Here is a 22,310-nt window from a genome sequence, read left to right as displayed (position 1 = left end):
GTCCAGCATTCCTAACACCACTTGCTGAACAGACTGTCTTTTCTCCATTGTATACTCTTGCCTCCTTTGTTGAAGACTGACTTTAAGCCCGTGGGGTTGGGGTTTATTTCTGGGCTCTCTATTGTGTTCCACTGATCCATATGTCTGTTTTTGTGCCAATACCATGCTGTTTTGATTACTGTAGCTGTGTAGTATTGTCTGAAGTCTAAGTTATTTCTCCAGCTTTGTTCTTCTTCAGTATTGCCTTGGCAATTCTGGGTCTTTTGTGATTCCATATACATTTTAGGATTATTTGTTCTGGTTCTGTGAAAAATGTCCTGGGTAATTTGATAGGGATCACAGTAAATCTGTAGATCGCTTTGGGTAGTATGGCCATTTTAACAGTATTAATTCTTCCAATCCAAGAACATGGGTTATCTTTCCATTTCTTTAAGTCATCTTTCACTTCCTTAATATTTCGTAGTTTTCCACATGTATGTCTTTCACCTCCTTGGTCAGATTTATTCCTTTTACTTTTTTGGATGTAATTTTTAAAATTAGGGACTGTTTCTTTGCTTTCTTCTTCTGATATTTCATTGTTAAAGAAGCACAACCGACTTCTGTATGTTAGCTTGCCTCCTTCCTCGCTGAGTTCGTTCATCAGCTCTAGTAGTTTCCACGCGGAGGCTAGGGTTTCCATACATAGCACCGTGTCATCTGTATACAGTGACAATTTTACCTCTTCTCTTCCAACTTTGGTCCCTTTTATTTCCTTATTTTTTCCTACTATTTTATGGTGCACCGTTAATAATTTTGTGTCCTGTTTGTTGTTTGTTTAGCTTTTCTGATTGTTCCTGGCAGGAGGATTTGTCTGAATTACAGGTTTATTGCTGCTGAAGTATGTAAGTTGCACTCAGCACTTCATTTACGTCCTCACCAGATACTACTGACCTGACCCTGTTAAGGATGTGCACTCTAACAGCCGACTGAAGCTGTCACTTCCCCCCACAGCCCTCACACTTTTTCTGGAATAAACCACTGAGGGCACACTTTACTGCTGCTGAGGCCTTTGCTAGTGGCCGTCTCCCTCTCACACACAGTTCTCTCCCTTCTCCTCTGCCAGCGCCTGGGTTGATACCCACCTTTGCTGGTGCTGGTCAGGATGAAAAGGTTTCTAAGTTTTGCTACAAACCATGTGAACTTGATAAAATATGCACATGATATACAAATAATTCAGTCATTTATTTATTTTGAATAAAAAAGTGGCCAAGATAACAATACTAGTGGCTCTGCATACAAAACACAACATAATTGAGGTTACTCCACATTTACAAAACTGCCATTATGTACAGCACCGGATATTCACAGCAGCTTGAATAGACTCTCTAAGTACTAGAATCATAAGAGCAATTGAGGGGGATCCAAAATGGGAAAAAGCTAAAAACCAATGATCTTTCATTAACTGGAAAACTGGCCAACCAGCCAACTGGTAAAGAAAGAGGATCTGCTACCTTTTTCTTTAGTAATAATTGAAATAGGGTCACCCCACAGAGTGGTATCTGACAAACACCCTCCAAAACTTCCATTTCGTTTTCTCAATAGTCTTTCCCACTTCAAACTTTCCCCAGAAAACTCTGCCCTCATATCAGATAAAAAGCTCAGGACACTGGCTTTTCTTCAGGGAAAGGTCAACTGGTGCTAAGGATACAGCATGGTCTGCTTCAAGCCCAGGAAAGAATTCCGCCCTCTCTGGTCATCAGTTCTTTGCAGTTTTGAACACCCTGGGAAGCGTGAACCATGCTTCCTCTTCGAGGTGGCGGGAAGTTACTCATTCTCTGTATCGAGAGCACCTACTCTGTGCAAGGCACTTGACATTAGGTGCTGCAGGAACTACCAAGACGAGACCGACAGTTCCTGCCCTCGAGGAGCTTACAATCTAATAATGAATGCTACGTACATATGTACAATGCGGAGAAGTGGCTGATTCTTCCAGATGGGGGCGTTCCAAGCAAAATGTGCTATTATTCTTAAAGTTTTTTTTTTTCATTTAAACACAAAGTCTAACACACCACCTTATCAGATGGTAAGAATTAAAAAACCATCTCCTCTCTGTAACCTTAAGTTTTTAGATGCCTGTTCTTTTTATTTCAGAAAATGTCATATGTAAACAAACACATAATTTGAAGCCAAGCACAGAGATTAGCACAGGCATTGGGTAAACAAAATATATCACCATACACAACACAGACTTATTTTTCTATATAGTCTTATTTCTGTGTACACAAGGTTGATTTTCACTTTCCTTTCATACACTGAAGTACAAATCTGAGTCAAAGTCTTTAAAAAGACATAATTCATTTTTTTGCATTTAATTCTGCGTTAGTACCAAAACCAAACAAAACACCCTAAACCTCACCAGTTTGTTAGCCACACGTCAGACTGATGAAAGTCTGAAATGCTCCCAAGCCATTACCACTACCTCTAACACCATCCAATGTAACCATGTCACAGGATTTTTTCTTCATGAAGCATGATTTCATGATTGTGAAGTAAGCAAATTTTTACCTTAGAAGTAACTGTAAGATTTAGAGTTCTGAAATTCAGTTCTCCCCGACTCATTTGCAGTATTTCAACCAGACAGCCTTTGTCACATCAGTTTGCAAGTATCACCCCCCTCTTTCAGCTCCTCCCAGCACCCTCTAGCAAACCGTGTAATACTGTGCTAAATACACTCCCCTCAGATTGTAGACCTCACTCTCCCCTACAGAACAGTTGTAACTTCAAGAAAAGGCAAGGTAAGAAAAGCTAAATCACCTTATCAGATAAAGAAGTTGGGGGAGAAACATTCATATACCCAAATTTAATTTCTTTACAGGACATCTTTATAAACAGTCACTCCCCTGCTAAATGTATTTCCAAAGCAAGTTTTCAGAAACAGCCGTCTTAAACCATACATGCAGACGGGAGGCTGCATCCTATTTACCAGACTCAGACTAGCCAGTGAGTCCTCGCGTTCACAGCCTCTGCAACACCCTGCTGTTCATCAGGACAGTGACGCTACAGCGAGAGAGATCTTCAGAAACAACTCTGCAAATCTGACTTAATACAAGGGCAGTCAAACCGCACGGGCTCCAAGATCAGTTTGAATACCAGCTATGTTAGCAAATGTGAAGATCTTAACTCCAAAAACCTCTTTTAGCGTCAAGAAAGAGCAGTTCAAAGCTTAGTAACTGTGAGACTTGAGACCTGGTCTGAAACTCTGCTTGAGCTGGCAACTGATATTTCCACTAATAGCTTAAGTAAAAACACTCACTTCAGTTAGAACCTTTAGAGGCATTTTTACAACCCGACAACCCTGAGGGGAGGAGCCAGACCCTCGAGAGGCTGTGAGGTCAGCAGTGCTGAACTCCACCCCACAGGGAGCGGGGCGGTGCGCGAGGCCGCGGCCACACTCGGCCGCAGGCACCTGCAGACGGGCAGCCCGTGCCGGGCTACTGACCAGGCTATGTGCTGTTTGTGCCGCCCGATCCCAGAAAGAAAAAGGGCGCAACCTGTCTTTACTTTAAAAAATCCAGGCCTGCCGACTTCGAATATACCAGAGTTTTTGCTCGTCAGGAATAACCAGCTCGGGGCGCGGGGTAGGTGGTAGCGAGGGGCTGAAATCTAGCAAACTCCACCCAAAGTTCAGCCTGGAGCTGTTGAGCTCTCTGACAAGGAAATCAGAATTCAGAATTTTGAAGAAAACCAGATAGTTGACCAAGTTGTTAACAATCGACAGTATTTCCTCTAGGAAGAAAAAGCTACTGCTTAACAGTTTCCTCTAGGAAGGGAGGCCCACTATGCTATTTAGACTTTAGAAATTTGGTCACCAACCTAGTTTTTTTTCAAACATTAAATCTGCTAGCTTGGAAGGCGTCCCAGCAGAGCTGAGAGAACTGCAGGGATGGAGATGGAGAGGTGTCTCCTGGAAGGAGAAGCAAGGGAGTGAGGTCAGGAACAGAGGATGGAGGGACCCCGTGGGAATCGGACAGTGATGGTAACTCCCGGTTTCATTTCAGGAGCTGTGGCAACTCCCCGAACCCTGATGCAGCACACACGCTGCCAGGGCCGCAGATGCCCCGTAAAACCAGCTGTGTTCCTCCTGACAAGACCAACTGGCCTTGATTTCTTTTGCATCTTACCTGGCACCATTACAATGACAACAGATACATTTCAATATTTAATTATCACCCTTTAACATTCTTTTAACCTAATTAACCAGTGACGCTCTCTACTCACAGAACTAACCCACACGCTCCAATGTGAATGTTCTCAGAACTCCTTAGAGGGAGAGGCAGAAAACTGTCACGCTCAGCCGCGAGCTCTGCCGGGGGTTCTAGTAACTTCTGACACTGAAAAATAATGGGTAGTTGTGCCAGGTAAAACAGTAGGCAGAGGCTGCCTGAAGTCTGGGCAGTGGACACATGAGGATTTCATCATGAATATCAAGCGTAACAAGCTATCAACTTCTGATCTAGAATAGTAGGAACAAATTAACCCTAGACAGAGAAGATGTGATGCAGGTGTGGATATCAGACTCCCAAAATGCAACAGTGTCGTAGCTTCAAAGGTCTAGTGGTACAGGACCTGCGCTCCTGCGCCTTAATGCAGAGTGGTGACATCACTTCTGCCACCTCTCCTGTTCCCGTGGAGACAGTGACAGCGGAAATAAACCTGAAAGCCCCTAAACAGGTCAGGCAGGTGTTAGGAAGGTGCAGAGGATACGTACAGGAAGTGTAAACCAGGACAGGCAACTGGTCTGAAGCTTCTGGTGTCACTCCCCCCTTCAAGGTTTCACAGGTCAGCACGCTGTCACCAGGTATGCTGACCCTTAGTGACAGTCAGAACTGTGTTTGTGATGCTACCATTAACTGAAAACCTCCCGTGCTCACAGGCCCATGGGTTAACCGCCAGAGTGGGGGGTACGGGGGAAGGGAGTGAGGGCTCCAACTCCATGTGGGGAAATCTGGGCTGAGGCAGGTGTTGGCTGGATTTCAGAGTCTGAAGAACGCCAGGGGGCCCAGCCCCATGCAGAGAGAAGCCATGTTCTAGTAGAACAGTTGCCATGTTTGTTCCTACACAGACATACAAAAGAATTTGGGAGATCCTTTTTAGTTAACTCCTGAGAGTCAAATTTTCTCCCAAAATGCATAACTGCTTTAAATAAAAACTTAATGTAAGTTTTAAGTGGCAGCGGCAAAAAATCCCCTCATAAGAACAAATCAACTACTACCTCTGATTAGGAATAAAGAAACAAGTGAACCTAAGCATGCCAGGACTATGAAAACTGCAGTAAGTCCTTGACGTGATTGCAACCTTCACTGTCATATTTATGATAAAGTGAAACAGGTCTTGGCACGAGCGACCACAGCTGCACCACTCTCTGAGTTGTGTTATTCATGATCTTAATGCTGCCTGGTTCTCCTCCTTGACAATCAATTTAACACGCTAGACCTGGATAAACATGATCCTTGAAATTACCACAAAAATGAAAAAGATAAGCAGAAGACTCAGCAAGTACAGAATTAAACACAGGGGACACAAACAAAAAATTGAGAAACAAAAGACATTTCAAACCAGACTGGAAGTGCCTCTTAAGGGCTCCTGTCTCCAGCCCACGGGACAGAGCGGGGAAGAGCACTACACGCGTGCTGCGTCCTGCAAATGACAGCGTTTCTCAAGTGAGGACAGAGGACCTTTCACTAAGGATACAAAAATAAAAGCAGTAGTAAGTGTTAGAATAAAGGCAAAATAGTGTGTAGTATGAGCTAGAATTTCACATTTTGTATTTCCCATCCAACTTTCCAGAAATATGCACCCTTTAAGATGCGTGCATTGCAGCCCTGGTAATTAGCACCAATCCCTAGGATACTTATTTTAAAAATCCAACAACACTGTAGCTCCAGAATGTCTATTTTTAATTCCAGGTTTTAAGACCAATTAATGCCTAGTATCTCCTCTTAACAGCCCACAGAAAAATACCTGTATTATAAATATCAAGGACCTTTGCAGAGAGAAGGAATCTCCAGGCTCTGGTCAACAGAGCTGCACACACCTGCCGCACCAGAGCTCAAGTGTCTGCACGTCTGAGTGGTCCGTCTCTTTCTGGAAGTCTCTAGATAGATCCTGTGCACACTATATGGGATATAAATGAAACGTCTGGAAATGTCAACATTAAAAATACTAAGTGTTTTAATTTAATACTAAAAGGAGAAAATATTCTTTTTCCTCTATGTACAAATCTCTCCCAGTCATCACAGTTAAGTCTGAAGCAGGGATGAGATGCAGGTGGACTGGAATACTTGACATCCTCATGCACATAAAGGAGCCGGAGGCAGGAGATCTGATGACATGGCAGAGATCGTTAAAAATGTAAGAGTCACCTGATCTTTTGACACATTAAAACCAACTCTAGTCTTGGCTTCAACCTCTTAAAAATATGTAGTTTCAAGAAAATGTTTTCAATATCCATGAAAAACAGGAATTGGCAGGATGCAGATCTGTGCCTATTTGTTGAGAACAAAATATCCGACACTTTTAGTATCTGCTGGAACACCGAATGCCACGTACCAGGTCACGGAAGCTCTCCGGAGCCACAAGGCAGTTCTAGACCAAGGCCGGGATTAAAGCCTAACTCAGCCCAGGCGGGCCCTTACCCACACTCCCTAGAAGAGGTTGTCCTCTCTGAGAAATGAAAGGGCATGCGTTTTGTTCAAGCCGCTTCAAGACACTTGAAAAATAAGTGTTCCTCACTGAGTAAGGAGTGGGGAGTTAATGTTCATCTCAAAATGACTTAAAATCTCCATACTCCGTCATTTTAAAGATATCCTTTAGTCTCTGGAGATGGAGACTGCACTTCAGCAGGGAGTTCCCAGGGCCCCATTTACAGTCATGAAGAGCACCTCTCCTGCTGTGAAGGCCGGGCTTCCTCCTGTGCACCCGGGCCCTCCCGGCTGGAGGGCATCTTTTATACAGAGCGTGTGCCCTTCCCGTCTTCCCGTCACTGACATTCAGAAGACAGGAGAATCACAGAAGGGGCAGGGGCTTTGCAGCAATCTCTTAATCCAGTCAGGATCTGCAAAAGTAAGATAATTAGTATTAAGTGTTAACTTCAGAAAAGACAGTCGAATGGGATGAGCCCTAGATGGACCAGTGCCAAGAGGTGGGCATCTGGTCCCAGCTCTGTGTCCCTGGACACAGCACCTCACTGCAACACTGTAAACGAGGCTTTAAAGAAAGGACTATACTTTGTTCTGGGAGTGTATCTATCATACATGGTTAATGTTAAAATACTCATAAAATTACAGTAACACTTTTAAAATGTTATTTTGAAGAAGGAAAAACCTGGCAACACTGTGTCAACACCTCTTCCCGCTCTGAAAGCCCCGTCCGGCTGCGGACGCTCCGCTCACTGCTTAGAGCTCTGCAGCTCTCCCAGACCCTCGTTCTCCCCAGAAGCTCTATGTGGCTCAGCTCAAAGTCAGTCAGCGTGTCTTTTTCTTAAATTTGTTTTAATTTTCTCCTGATTTCCTGTCTAAACAGTATACCAACGCTCAATTGCAAGGAGTGCTTAGAAGTTCCCTAAAATTTGCTTCAAAATAATCCAGTAAGAGAAGGGAAGGCCGGAGGACTACAGATGAAACATGAGAGGTCATCAGTTGGAAATTTCCGAAGTTAAACGATGGGTACGTAAGAGTTTCCTACACTCTTTTCTCTACTTTTATGATTGTATTTTCCATAATAAAGAGTTAGAACACAAGCTGCTAATATACCTCCTTCTCAGAATTAGAGCGATTCGGCCAGTTTAGAGCAAAAATCAATAAAGGTGTAGTTTACATGGAATGTTTGGTTTTACTTGAGAACAAGTATTACCCCCAAATGTACATAACTGTCACACTGTGTCTGTTCGCTGATCTGGTGAGTGTAACGTTAATGAACCTCAGGTCATAAACGGACATTCATGGAACTATTTAAACCACTAATCCCCTGCTCGTGTCTACAATCTTATTCCCAGCTACTCACTTCAGAAATGTGGGCTTTGACGCTGGGGCTATCAGGGAGAGAACACTGACCAACAGAAAAACACCACCCCCATGTCTCCTGGAAGAAAGACTGCAGGTGCGACCCCATCGCTGTGTCGGCAGTGCCGCCTTTGGATACGCTACCATCTGCAGAGTTTTCATTCAAATACGACCTATATATGTCATCTAAAACAAGCTGACTTTTTTTGAATGGATAATTTGCTTGCAGTGACAAAACAATAAACTGCAGCCCAACTTACATACCAAAATGCTGTGTGTACGCTAACACGACATATTCCAATGGTCATTTTTTACTTAGTTGTGGCTTCAAAATACAGTATAGAGCAGGATGGACCTGCCCACCATCCCCGATGGCACAATAAGCAGCACGGAGCCTGCGGACGCAAGCTCACCTGCCCGAGGTGGGAAAGCACTCACCTTCCGGCGCCGGGTGGCGGGCGATGCTGTCATGCAGCAAACACCTTCTGTATATCAAACTCTGGCAGGACTGGTAGGTTAAAAAGCACCTGAAAGTGGACGGAGTGCATCGTCAGTCCCACCCGCGGGGCAGCGGCACCGCGCCGGGGGGCTCACCACAGGCGGCTGTCCTAAGCCCGCAAGTTAACGAAGTAGAGGGCAAAACCAGCTCACAAGTTCATGGCCACGATGTCTCCCTCTGAACACCAAGGCGGCCAGACCCACACCAGCCCACGCTTAGTAAAAGTGTCTGTCTTGGGCTCCTGAACCAAGAGGCACAAAACTTCTCATCCAGTCACTGCAGCTCCTTTTTTGCCGCCATGTTTGCAGCACTGGGAAAGAATTTAGTCTGTCTATATCTCATTGTGCTTTGAATTTTTGATATGTTAAAAAAAACCTGATTTTGTATTATACCGGAAATTATTCTTGTTAGCGATTTTTGAGATTAGGCACTATCTTTAAGAATCTACAGTGGGGAAAACCTGACAGATATAGAAGACAAAATTAATGGTGCAAAAAAAGAAGAGCCATGAACCAAAGTGCACAGATTCCCTTCCACCCAGTGACCACGCACTGAGCAGCTTCCAGGAGCAGACAAGTGAGGGAAGGTGGAGCAGTGAGATGGCTGACAGCGCACCTGGCTTCTGCGGGAAGGTTTTCCGAAAGGTAAGTGTTTAAGTTGAGCAACTAAGGAGTGAAAAATATGAAGAGGAAGGGAGGTTGGGGGAAGAAATTCCAAGTAGGTTTACCTTGAGCACAGACCTGGGTGCACAGGAAGGACGGTAATGCCTGAGTGAGGGCAAGCACCCACCCTCATCTGGGGACTCCGGCACTAACTTCAATCAGCAAAAATTAAAATAATTTTTGTGAAAAAAGCCAGCTGAGAGACAACAATGTGTAGCAGTTACACATACAAAATCTGGAGCCAGAATGCCTGGTTCTCAGCTCTGCCACATCCCCCCGTGTGACTTTGGACAAATTACTGGACTTTCCCAGGCCCCAGTTTCCTCATCTGTAAAGATGGAAACAATCACAGTGCCCCACGTGTGGCTGTTGTGAGGACACAGTAACTCAGGATGTGTGTACTGCTCAGAATAGTGCCTGGCACACTGGCAGTGCCAAACAGTGCTGGTTGTTAGAAACTTGTTTCCTGTCCTCCCCTTTAAAAAAAAAGTCTGAACAAATTAGAAAAAGTATAAGAACACAATAAAGATTGGAAAGAATCCAAATATCCATCAATAAGGGAGTAAATAATGGAACATCCGTACAACGGAAAACTCTAAAGCTGCTAAGAACGGGATCTATGCACTGATGTGGGAAATGGCCACAACACTTTGATAAAAGAATTGGCAAGTTGTCAAGATAGTTATTTGTAGCCCAATCCTGTTTCTGTTAAAAATAAATTTAAAAAATTTACTGAGTGCCTACTATGTACCAGGCAATGTTCTAGAAAGAGCCATGAAAAAAACCACAAAACTCCCTGCCTTCGTGAAGCTTTCTATTCCAGAGGGAGGAGAAAAAACAGAAAGTAAAAAAATCAACGGTGGTAACTGCTGAGGAGGAAAATAAAGCAAGGGAGAGGGAAGAAGACTACGGGGGGAGGGGGAGGGGGCTGTCGTCAGGTGGTGCCATTTTAAGTCGCATGGCCAGGAAGGCCTAACTGATAAAGGGACACTTGAGGAAGCCATGGGGACACCTGCTGGACGAGCAGTCCGGGCAGAGAGAACTGCCAGTGCAGAGGCCCGGGGTGGGAGGGGTGCCACGTGTACCTGAGGGGCAATGAGGCCAGTGCACCCCGAGTGAAGTTAGCAAGATGCAGAAATTCATATGAGGTCAGAGAAGGGACGGGGGCCAGGCTGGGCGGTCTGAAAGGATTTTAGCTTCTGCTCATCAGAAATGGACAGCCACTGGAGTTCTGAGCAGAGGGGTGACGTGAGCTGACAATTTTGGCCCTGCTTAGAACAGGCTGGAGGGGGAAGGAAAGACACAGGAAGGTGGGCTGGGAGACAACTGTAATGATCTGGGCAAGAGACGACGGTGCCCTGGGCCAGGGGTGGAGGGAGTGAGAAACGTCTGGATTCAAGTCTGAAATGCCTATTAAACTTCTAAACAGAGAAACTGAGCAGGTACTTAAATATGAAGTCTGGACTGAGGGGGAGAGATTCGGGTTGAAGTGGCACGTTTAAGTTCCCAGTGTACAGAGGATATGCGACAGCCGGGGGAGAGTGCTACCAGAAGAGAAACAGGTCCAGACATGGACATCTAGGAGACAGGGGCCAGGACGCCAGGTGATAAGCGAGCTTTGAGGGGGAGGAGCCCGTGCCAAACGCAGCCCACAGGCCATATAATGAGGCGGCCTCAAGGTTCCCTCTTAAAGTGAGACCCGGGGGGAGAAGGAGGAAAGACCTCCACCTTTTGTTACAAAGTTAAGCCAAACAAAGTATATAAGCACTTCCCATTCTATTAACTTTAACAGGTATTGCTTTGGTAATAATGATTTTTAAAAATTTAATGCTACTTTAGAGCAAAACAGTATTATCAAAATAAAGAAAGAAATCCCTACATATGTTACACAGTAAAAAAAAAAAAAAACCCTCTCTTTAAAGGGTATCCTACTTCAGTCAAACTGACCACAAGAAAAAACAAGCTCACACCGGGTTTGATAGCAGCAGCTTCTCTCCCACCTAACGGCACGGGCAACATCGATTTCAGATGAACACTTCACGGTGGTCTGTGCTGCGTGAAAGTGACGAAGGAGCAAAAGCAGCTTACCGGAGCCAAATGTGGCCGTTGGAGCAGACTGCCTGCTTGCGATCTGTGAACGGCAAGATCTCTTTACACAAACTACAGTGCTCGGGGAACGTCTGCTTGTTCATCTTCTTTGAGATGTGTCCGATCAGCACCTAGTAACACAGGGCAGTCAGCAATGTTTCGTGGTGAGCACAGGGCTTCCGGATACAAAAGAGAAGTGGGACACTATGCAGTATCTTACACAAGACTGGAGCCCTGCTCCTCCACTTAGGCCCATCGCGGAGTCTGGAAAGTAAAAAAGCTAGACCATCACGTTGTGTCAACTGGCCGAGTAAAAGCAAATAAATTCATCCAGGCACCTCGTGAACTATCCCCACTAAAGGAAAAACTGTTCTGGAAACCCAAATCTTATTACTTGCCTTTAGTTGCTCCTGAAATAAGGACTTCAGAGTTCTGTTAGAAGACAAAGGACACTTAGCTACACTTAATGATGTTCTGACTTTCAGAGAGAAAAGCATAACCTCTTAGGCAAAATATCATGTGAAATACTAACTTCGTAGAACTACAGAAATGTCTACTCTTTAAGAAGGGTTTACAAAGTAAAAAGATCATCAGGATTGAAAAATAATAATTTCCCCTTCTGATGGCCCAAAGACCCGTGACCAACCCAGTTTTGGCCTGCAACCTGAGACCCACCGACCCTGCGGCAGGACCCTCTGTGGGAGGGGGAGGCGGGTGGGGCGCGCTCTAGGCCTTGGCCTGACTTCAGCTTTGTTTCCTCCTCTGCTTTGCTTATTAGGGTTGCACCACTTTAATAACGGAAGTCTGAAAAACTCCAATCTGCTTCATTATTTTGCTGGAAAAAACCTTTCCCGGCTCTATCACTGGGAGGCGTGGGAAGCACTGATCCTCAAGAGCCTCCTCGTCTCACTAGCAGGTAATGTCCTTCAGTTTTAACCCATTTACACTTCAGCTCTCGTGGAAGAACTCGAGTCTACCGTCACTAAAATGGGTTCACTGAAGTTCTGAAGGGTATCAGTAGCGCAGAAGTGTGTCTTACCTACTCTGCATGTAATTTACAAACTTCAAACCCATTCACTTTTGGCCTTTTTTGGCCTTGAGAATTCTAATTTATGGTCCTTTACAGCAGGGACAACCAAAGTACTAGGTTCGAAAAGATTCATTTAAGGCACACAGTGGGATTTTAAAACATGAAACGCGTTGTTTTCAATCAAAACTCAGTTGCTGCAGATGGGCAGAGTACAATCTTTCCTTCTTTAAATTGGCTCTGGTGGAACCAAGAACTATGCTAAACATAGCTTTCCATGCTCATGTCGCACCTGGGCAATTATTCTAAATCATTACCAACCAACTGCCATTACAAATTTCCTAAAATGCTAATATTTCAGGCTTATAATATCCCTGCTGGGGCCTATGAAACAGTGATAACCAGAAAACTCTTCCAAACAATTTAGATCACAATGAAACAATTTATAAAAGTTGACTTTCAAAGATGAAAAATCAGTTATATAAACAGTACATCTTAACTACTCTTGAGATTATTGCAAATACATCCTTAGGCGATAATTTTAGGGGTGTATGTACATATACATACATACACACACACTTTCCAACAAGAAAATACAAGGGGTTTGTAAATAGTTTAACATTAGCCATGAAGATCTGTGAATTTATGGCTTTCAGTTAATGTGTTAAATAAGACTGTCAGTAGTGAGAGTGTCTATCTTCAGAATAAAAAGGACCACGGGTGTCCGTGGTTTTAAGCATTTTAGTATACAGGCTGTTCCCTGAAACACAGTTCTTCAGGGTTTTAGATGCTGTTAGCTCAGGATCCCTGATTAATAAGCCTGGATAACCTGGTGAGCTACACAAAGTTACACGGTTTCTTTCCTACAGGAATTCCCGGAACCCTTAAAGGATGATGCACACTGGGAACCTTTAAGAGGAGTATGGCGTACGTGGTATTCCTCCATGTGTGGAGCCCTAGTGTTCTATCAGGGACCTGAATTCTGTGAAACACGTTTTGGGTAACACTGTAAGATTGTTCTAACATCAAAATAACGGTTACACCTAGTTTCTGCAAAAATACCACAAATAATCATGTTTACTTTACATGCCCTTCTAGACTAAATCAGACGACCTCCTCAAGTCTTTCCAAATAGAACAGTCCCTGCCAGGGTCCTCCTGCCCTCCAGAGGCGGGGGGCACACCACACTGCCCCTGTGGTGACTGCCCCATCACAACCTACTCTGCTAAACGCAGCCTCCTGGAGCTCATCCATGGCCCGGAAACCTCCCGAACCTTGCATATCAATCAAAGCCTTAGTGGAGAGTAAAAATGAAATATTCTTTGTGTGATACGCGTATGTCCTCTGCATTAATCCATGTTTCCTATTTATTCTCCTGCACCTCGTGCCAATAAATTACCTAAAAAAAGGTCAAAGAAGTTGTTGAGCTTTACAAATTAAATTTAGGCCATTCCTTTCTCATGAAGAAAGCAGTCTTCTCACAGTTTCAGTGTTTTGTTAACAAACACCTACCCGAGCTGTTCTGTCATCATACTCTTCGTCAGACATTAAAAAGTTACAGAGGCCCCTGGTGGGGATGCTGGTGTTTTCTGTGATCCAGGTGTGCAGGTACACTTCTCCTAAGACTCGCTTCATGTGCTCCCGGGTCAAGTGCATCTCCACAGCTTCGATTTTCCCCTGGATCTCAAGGAGTTTCTCTTCCATTGGCTCTCGGCCTCCAATATCTCCAGACTGAGTGAGTGAGTCATCTGTGGGGTCCTCTGGGTCACCTTCCCTGCTCCTCTCCTGAAGGCCTTGCTTAGCCGCCTGTCTGGAGGAAGTGCCTTCTTCTTGCTGTTCATCGTCAGCATTGCCCATCCCAGGTGAGTCAACTAGTAAGATTTTTGAGTCCTCGTTTGTGGGTTTCCACAAGGCTTCTGAAGGGGTTTTCTGCATTGACTGATACAAAATCCTCAGGAGGAAGAGTTTGAAACGCCAATAATAGGTGGCCCCACTGCTTTCAATCTTTTTTTCCAAAGCTTCTTGTAAAAATTGAGGGATATGCTTGTCTCTTAAAATCTTCCAGCGTACTAGGTCTATTAAATCTACCTGCCTAAAGAGATTCTGAACTGAGGATTCCAGAAGCTGAGCCGCTGCCTCTTCAAAGGTTTTCAGAGTAACGAACTGAACCTGGTAGTTTTTGTTAACGGGATGGAGGCCATTGACCATGCCCTCGGTTGTAATGACGGCCAGGTACGCGCCGCAGGGGCTCACTGCTATCCCGTGTGTCCTCACCGAGCCGAACACATCTGAGAGTTTAATCAACTGGTGCTCAAACTTCAACGCGACGTCTGTGAAGATGGGAATCAGCTGCCTCACCTTGCCATCACTGGAACAAGTATACACCGTTCCATTCTGCTTGTCCGCCGTCATGGAGACGATGGGCAGCGAGTGAAGGCCTGTGACGTGAGAATTGTGAACATTCAGACCTGCTTTGGAGATCAGAAGAAGACACCAGAACACATAGGATCCTCTGGCAGCCACCACTAAGCTGCAACTACACTTCTGGTAAGGGTGGTACAATGGGACACACTTGATGCTGTGCACTGGCAACTGGTCCATTTCTTTCCACAAGACGACAGGCTGCCTCAGAGTGAAGTAGCCTTTAACGGCTTTGAGGTTGACAGGGAGAATTTTCACGGGCCCAAAAGCACTCCCCACAATGAGGCCGCTCATCTTCCGGTTGTTGTGCTCGTACTCCCACCAAAACAGGACACTAGGAGAGTTGATTCCCGACTCAATCGTGTTGCAGGAAGAGATAGATTCCTTTCCTACAAACGGGAGCTGAAACTGCCACACGGCGATGTTCCCGTTCTCAAAGAGGACGGCCAGGAGCACGCTGCCCACGTCGCGGCACTCATTGTTGTGCTTGACCTGCTGAGTGGTACAGATGCCCGACCACTCCATTCTGACTGGTGTCTGCATGCTGTGCCTCCTCTGAAACTCAGCAAAGTCCCCGAGATTCCCTTCTGGGGCCTCACTTTTAGAGAGTCTGTAACTGGTCTCATAAAGACGTTCTCCGTAAATCTCAGTCAGATCGACCAGCTGGACCCACTGCAGTCTGTTGAGGTTTGCCTGGATGGTCAGGCGATTGTCCATGGTCAGTGCTGCCAAGAGGCACCTGCCGTTGGCATCACAACCCATGGGGGACCAGCTGGTGTATTTGAATCCTCTCATTGGTGGCAACGCCTTCCCCTCAGGGTTGAACACCCTATCCAACATGAAAGTCTGACTGACTGTGGGGTCTTTGGAGGTGGCAAATTTCTCCTTACACTCAGCAACTTCTGTTTTTGGGCCCACCTGAAAATAAGGGAGACAACAACTATCAGATAAATATTTCATTCTAAGAGGAATGTATTTACATTGCTCAGGGTGAATTAACTGACTCATGTTAACATACACAGTAATTTTACATCAATTCTGTTAATTTTGGTATGACATGCATTTAAAAGGTCAAGAATTGGAGGGAGGCTACAGCTCAGTGGTAGAGCGTGTGCTTAGCACGCATGAGGTCCTGGGTTCAACCCCCAGTCACTCTATTTAAGTAAATAAACAAATAAACCTAATTACCTCCCTGTTGAAAAAACCAAAATAAACAAAATAATTTTTTTAAAAAAGATCAAGAACATGTCTAAAACCAAATGAGCATTTACTCAGAAAATGGCAATTTTTTTTTAAGGGTCAGAATAAATGTTGCCATTACTCATGGCCTGGTTCCTATGTTCTTTTCAGAATTGACATAAGGAGGAGCAATGATGGAGATGCACTGGATTCTGAAGAGTCAGAGCATTCTGCTGAACCACTCACAAAACAATAAAGGACTTAAGAAGTCATGAAAAAACGTAAACCTGTATGTATCTTTGATAAAATTAGATGTGCAGATTTTTAACAATATCTTTGCAATACCAATGCCAGCTTTGAGTTTTCTATCTGAAATTTCATTTACAAAGATGCTGAGAGCCAAGTCCCACTGATTCTATAGGATAATGTTCACTCTCATTAGACTACTTGCTCTTCCCTGAACATTCCCACAGCCTTCCTGGCTCCCTTGTGTAAAATGCTCTCTTTCTTCCTATCTGAATCCCATCCATCCTTCCAGGTCAAACTCCATGAGGCCTTCTGAGATCATGCTAGCTTTCATTCATCTCTCCCTCCTCCAGGTTCATAACATACATCAGCAGTGCTATTTGTTTAGTGTCTAGCTGTACGATGGTGAGCTTTTTAAGAAGATTTTAAAGGGCCGTTAAAGACGGAGGAAGAAATAAATGACCAAAAGAAAGTGATTCAGGGCCATAAGAAAATATCCAGGAAGGCTAAAGTCAGAAAAGAGCAGGGGGTCAATTAAAATACGATTTCTGTTCTGGTGGAAGCAGGAAGAAGAAAGGATTTGATCCACTGTCTGTAGAGAAACGGGTAACAGAGAGAGAAAGCAGAATCTTTCGACTCCTTTTTAGTGTCAATCTTCCTTTACATAGAGGCTGATCTTCAAACTGGAAAGGGTAGAATAAACATGATTAAAAAGGAATTAAATCCTAAGATATATACAGCTATAATAAAGTCATTTTAAGTGAGTTTAAGTCCCCAAGCCCAGAGGAATTCCACTCCAGGATACAGAAAGAACCATTACATTCCTTGATAAAGCTTGGACAACCAGGAATGTGTCAGAAAACCAGAGTGCAACAAATAGTCAACTGCTAGATCACAGAATAAACAAGCATATAAAATGAAAGATAACTATAAAGTCCAACAAATGAATTAGAATACTTTTTCTAACGTGTGTTAAACAGACCATCCGTCCCCTAAACTGTCCGTTGAAAGAGTTCTGTAACCAAATAAATTTTGGAAATGCTATATATTATACATTATTCCCCTTTCAAGAGTTAGAGCCAGGGAACTACTGTAGAGGCTTACATCAGAGTTATCCTTACAGTTATACTTGAAGAGTTAACTTATTTTTTAAAAATAGAACCTTTTTTTGGGGGGGGGGTCATCTTTTATTATCCTAAATAATATTCTGGAAGTGGTGTCTTAAGCAGTGTATCGATTTTATTTTTTTTATTTTTTATTTTTTTAACATTTTTTATTGATTTATAATCATTTTACAATGTTGTGTCAAATTCCAGTGTTCAGCACAATAGTATATCGATTTTAGAAAGGCATTTAAGGTGATCTCTTGGACATGATGGAGAAATACAACCTGGAAATTCCAATTAAATAGAGGTGTTGCTGCCTAGCCTGTTAACAAAACAATACTAATCAAAGCCCAGAGCTTTGTACGCGTAGATAAAATTTGACTGAAAATCTGTGTTATGATGCCAGACTGCCTGGGTTCAAACTCTGGCTCTATCACACTCTAGCTCTGTGACCCTGAGCAAACTGTTTAAACCTTCTGGGTTTTAATTTGCTAATTTATCAAGGGAATAATAATACATGTCTCATAGAAGTAGGAAGGTTAATTAAGTCAATATATGTAAAGCATATATTAATAAACACTCAATAAATGTTAGCTATGATGACAATTATTAATACTCTCTGAGGATTAGGTAAATGTTAATGAGACCTAATAAAAATATGTACAATGCAGGATAGACAGGAATTAAGTTGTCCACCAAATGAAGGGTAGATATAAAACTGTTCACCAAATCCTATAATGCTGTAAACTAAGCAATACTCCTCAGACTGGGATAATCCTCTACAATGAAAGCTTCTACAGAACTGGATGTCAACTTACAGAATGTGTAACCCCAAACAGCAGCATAGGATGAAATGAAGCTCACGCCCTGTCCTACTCATTGCAGGACGAATCCTTGATAGGATGGAGAGCAGCGTGGATGTCGACCAGTAGGGAAAATCCTTAGGGTTTGTGCAGTAATTTCTAGTATCTTAGGTAGTTTGAATTACCCTACTGCACCTCACCCCAACTCTCCATATCACAAAACTAGTTAACAAATCAAAACAAGAACTCAGATGTCCAGGGAGCACACTAGTGAGTTCAGCTCCCAGAGGCCAGCCCCCAGCCAATCATTTAATTATGCACTATCCTGTTTCCAGCTGGCCACTACTACAACTAATAGCTATGAACTGAGTGAGCACCTAATATATAAAAACTCATTTGAAGTTATTAGACAGTAAGCTTCTTTAGGCCAGGAATATGATTCCAAAGACAGGCAATAGTTATTTAACTTAATGTAGCAGATGGAGTTAATATTGCTAACGTTCCTAACAATTGACACAAATAAAATTAGTTATGCATATATTATTAGAATTTCTAACTGTATACAATTATATGATTCACTAAGTCAGCAGTCCAATGGGAAGAGAAATTGCAACGTATTCTTAAATCACCACTTTACTGCTATTCAGATTTATATCATTCACCTTTATATCATAACCTCAGTACCCTGAACAGTAACTTGCAAGTAACATAATATTTGAATTATTATTTAACTGTGTATTTTTCTTAAAAAATTCATAATCTAAATAACAATCATGGAGCAAAAGCTTCAAAGAGATTTAACATCTAGCATTCTCGTAGCTGTATGCACTAAAACTGTGATCTAGGTGGCAGACTGTCCATGTTTTGTGTTAGAGCAAAGGCAAGCTGGACAGTACCGAGTGGAACTAAATCCCTAGGGATTGTCAATGGGCAGTGACATCAAACTACAGATACAGACTTCTTTACATTCCTACCATTACTCCAGTTTTCTCCCACAGAGGCCTCTTTTATAATTGCAGGGACAACTCAGCATTCACTCACCAGGCAGAGTTAGTTTAATAAGACCGCTAACTGATTGATGGTTTGTGTGAGGCAAATACCAAAGAACAGTACAGAAGGGGAAGATGCCACTACTTAATTTCAGGAAAGCCGTCAATTATTAGAGGAATATATAAAGATTTCCTACTACTCATTTGCCAGTTGTGGAACCAATGACAGAGTCAAATTTTTATCAGAATACAGTACAACAGATATCTTTACATTCATAGCCACAGCATTACTCCAGACCCCCTCCTTCATACTTGTATGACTATTTTTAACTCGAGCATTTAGGGCTGCCAGGAACTGTACTAAGCCACTAAACGTGTGTACATGTGTATAGGTATGTACACAGGTATGTACACATATAAGTACATGTGTTTAACTTATGCTTCCAAAAATTCTCATCAAGAGATTTTTTTATCCTCTATTTATAGAATTTATTATCGTCCTTTTAAAAATAGGCCTATCTTGCTATCTGTTGCCAAAGCGCAATCTCTTAACCCTGTTTTATATTGACTCCAACAATCATGTTCTTGCCTCTAGTGCAGCCAGATTCATACTCCTGACCCATACATACCAGGTCAGTCCGTGTTTAGGATACCGTAACAGCACTTTAGGGCTTCCGAGATTGAAGCCAGCCGTGTCAGACTGACCTTCAAAGTTCCCAAATCGGCCTCACCTTCCTTTCTCTGACTCTCTAGAAGAGACTCACCTGTTGATCCATCATTATTTACACAAAACAACAGCAGGTTAACGTTCCTGACTTACATGTATGTGCATGAGATGAGCATCCCACTCCTGCCATATGGATGACCCTTTCCTCCCTTCCTCTTACAACCCAAATCCGACCTTTTCTTAGGTCTGCTGCAGAGTCACCACCAAATAACCTTACCTGATAAAAAAACACCCCCTCACTATTCCTTTCTTTCTTTAAATTCTCTCTGCTACAGTATTAAATCTTTACTATATCGAGATACACTTAAAATGTTCTCTAGCTGGTGTGTAATATGAACATCCTTAGCAGCAGTAAGTTCCTTTCCAGCAGAGGATAGACCTTTTAAAGCCCCTTTGTTCTGCCTCCCTCCTTGAGTGTTTCTCAGTTTCATAGCATTACCAACATCTAGCCATCTGATTTGTTTTTACTTGAATCAAATTGTTCACATCTTGTCCAAGATCTTAGAGGGCGCAGGTCAAACAAGTTTATCAATGATCTAACTCAACATCAAATTGTCAGTTTAAAACGTGAATAAGTATGCTAAAAAGTGGTGTGGGTTCCTTGCACCCTACCCACAGTTAATAATCCATATTTTAAATGGCTGTGCAGAGTAAGAGTTTTTTTTTTAACTTCACTTTCACAGACACGTTCTCTGTACACAGATACATATCTTTACAGTGCTTATCACTACCTGATATTACATTGTTATTTGCTCGTGACTTGCCGAAAGAATGCAAGCTTCATGAGGACAAGGACTTTGTTTTGTACAATGCTTTATTTCCAGAACCTAGGTTGGTGCCTGGCTGACAACAAAGTGGTATTCAAATATGTGTTGAAAGAATGAATATACCCTTTGATAGTCACACAGATGCATACCGATCTACAAAGGAAATTCTAAGTGAAGTTTTTACACATTTAAACCACTAGAATGAACACTACAACTTACTACTCAAAAGAATTTGAAAATGGCGATAATAAAACAATAAAACTTTAAGAACCCTAAAGTTCTGAAGGCAAACTTCGCTAATATGAAGCTGAAAGCACTAAATCTACATGGAGATCTTGGGCTTAAAGTTTAAGAACTGCACTTACTTCCAGAGGCTTTACTTTTCATTCTACAAAGATTTTTAGTTATTGAAGAAAAACTGGAGTACTAACCCGGACCTCCAGTATTTATCCGTCTGCCCAAGATGAGAAGCAAGGACCATTTATTAAAAAGTTTTTGTTAAGACAACGGAAAGGACCAATTTTTCTTTTTCAAAGTATAAGAAGCGCAAGAAGAGGGCACATCACGGTAAACAAAGCCAGCCAAGGGCCTCGGGGAGCAAGCCCCAGACAATAGGAGCAACGGCAGAGGCAGGTCTGGGGTTGGGTCAACAGTGGGTGGAGCCTCAGAAAGCACCAAGGCAACAAATCTGCGCCAGCAGCCAGCTAGACGCCGGGGCGAAGGAAGAACCTGGCTCCGAGAGGGACCTCCCGAAATATATGTGTGTCAGGGCTGGTGATCTGGGAAACTGGGCACAAACGGCTAGAAGGTTTTTTGTTTGTTTTTTAAGCTACGGCGACCCTAACCACTTAGCTTTAAGCGCCGGGCGCGAGGAGGGGGAATCCCCGAACCAGGCGTGGGTCGGGATTCCCCAGGGACCTGTGACGCGGCCCCGGGAGTGACGAGAGACCCCGGGGCTGAAGCCCAGGGCTGACTTACTTTGAGGAGGCAGCTGTTGAGAGGCGCGGGCACCGACGTGCGGTGGATAACCAGGTCCTGGCCCGGGTTGTGCACGTCGCAGATGAGCTCCAGCACAGCGATGCTGCGGGCCGTGGACACGGACACGCGGTGGTCCTCGGACCACGCCAGCGGCTCCAGGCCGCTCACCGCATACTGCAGCTTCACGGCCGGCTCCCGCCGAGTCACCAGGAGGCGGAACGCGGCGCTGGGCCCCGGGGCCGCGTCCACCGCCGGCTCCTTCCCGCCCCCCTCGCCCTCCTCCTCCTCGGGCGGAGCAGGCCGGCTGGCCGCGGGCCCCACCCGGGCCTTGTCGGACGTATTCATCTCTCCTCAGACGCAAAGGACGGATCCGCGGGCGGGCTAATGCCGTGTCGCGGTCCCGTTGCCGCCTCCGGTACCGCGGCAGCGGGACCCCAGCGCCCTCCGCGGCGGTTTTCTCCCCTCAGGCCCGGAGCGCCGCCGAGCCAGGAAGGACCCCGCTGTTGCTAGGCGACCCAGCCCTGCCAGGTGGCCAAGGCACTGCCTGTTAAAAAAAAAAACAAAAACGCACCTCCTCCGTGGGCGGGAAGGAAATAAGTGGGCGAGGGGCAGGGAGACCGAGCGCCAAGCCCCTTTAGGCGTCTCCCAGGGCGACCAAAGTGCTGAGGAAACAGTAAACCGACGGCAAACCAGGAAACGTCGGTTAAGTGGGGGCACGTCTTTTCTTGTTTTCCAGAAGAACTCCAAGAACCGCACAAGCAGGAGTTGAGTGTAACTTG

General features: G+C 44.1%; 1 protein-coding gene and 1 long non-coding RNA gene across 2 annotated transcripts; one reads left to right on the top strand and one right to left on the bottom strand.

Annotated features, from left to right (window-relative positions):
- Window positions 1-1,202: 1,202 nt before the first annotated feature.
- GTF3C4 (general transcription factor IIIC subunit 4) lies at window positions 1,203-22,109 on the bottom strand. Its single transcript, XM_010955903.3, has 5 exons — window positions 21,532-22,109; window positions 13,828-15,654; window positions 11,289-11,419; window positions 8,478-8,566; window positions 1,203-7,093 (listed from the first exon to the last, which is right to left on the bottom strand). The coding sequence occupies exons 1-5, from the start codon at window positions 21,874-21,876 to the stop codon at window positions 7,029-7,031; spliced, it is 2,457 nt and encodes an 818-aa protein (XP_010954205.2). The 5' UTR covers window positions 21,877-22,109; the 3' UTR covers window positions 1,203-7,028.
- LOC141577510 (uncharacterized) lies at window positions 11,324-13,316 on the top strand. Its single transcript, XR_012506589.1, has 3 exons — window positions 11,324-11,452; window positions 12,067-12,204; window positions 13,185-13,316. It is a non-coding gene; the product is annotated as an uncharacterized LOC141577510 (long non-coding RNA).
- Window positions 22,110-22,310: the final 201 nt, after the last annotated feature.

Source organism: Camelus bactrianus, chromosome 4, assembly GCF_048773025.1.
Source record: "Camelus bactrianus isolate YW-2024 breed Bactrian camel chromosome 4, ASM4877302v1, whole genome shotgun sequence".
Lineage (NCBI taxonomy): Eukaryota > Metazoa > Chordata > Mammalia > Artiodactyla > Camelidae > Camelus > Camelus bactrianus.
Note: the sequence above shows the minus strand (reverse complement) of the source record. Positions and strands in the feature narration are given on the sequence as shown.

Excerpts from the sequence above, each read along its gene's own strand:
- GTF3C4 (XM_010955903.3), bottom strand. The coding sequence starts at position 21,876 with ATGAATACGTCCGACAAGGCCCGGGTGGGGCCCGCGGCCAGCCGGCCT. Across the intron at positions 15,655-21,531 it reads TCAACAGCTGCCTCCTCAAA|GTGGGCCCAAAAACAGAAGT; the intron begins GTAAGTCAGCCC and ends CCTTATTTTCAG. Across the intron at positions 8,567-11,288 it reads AACGGCCACATTTGGCTCCG|GTGCTTTTTAACCTACCAGT; the intron begins GTAAGCTGCTTT and ends GTCCACTTTCAG.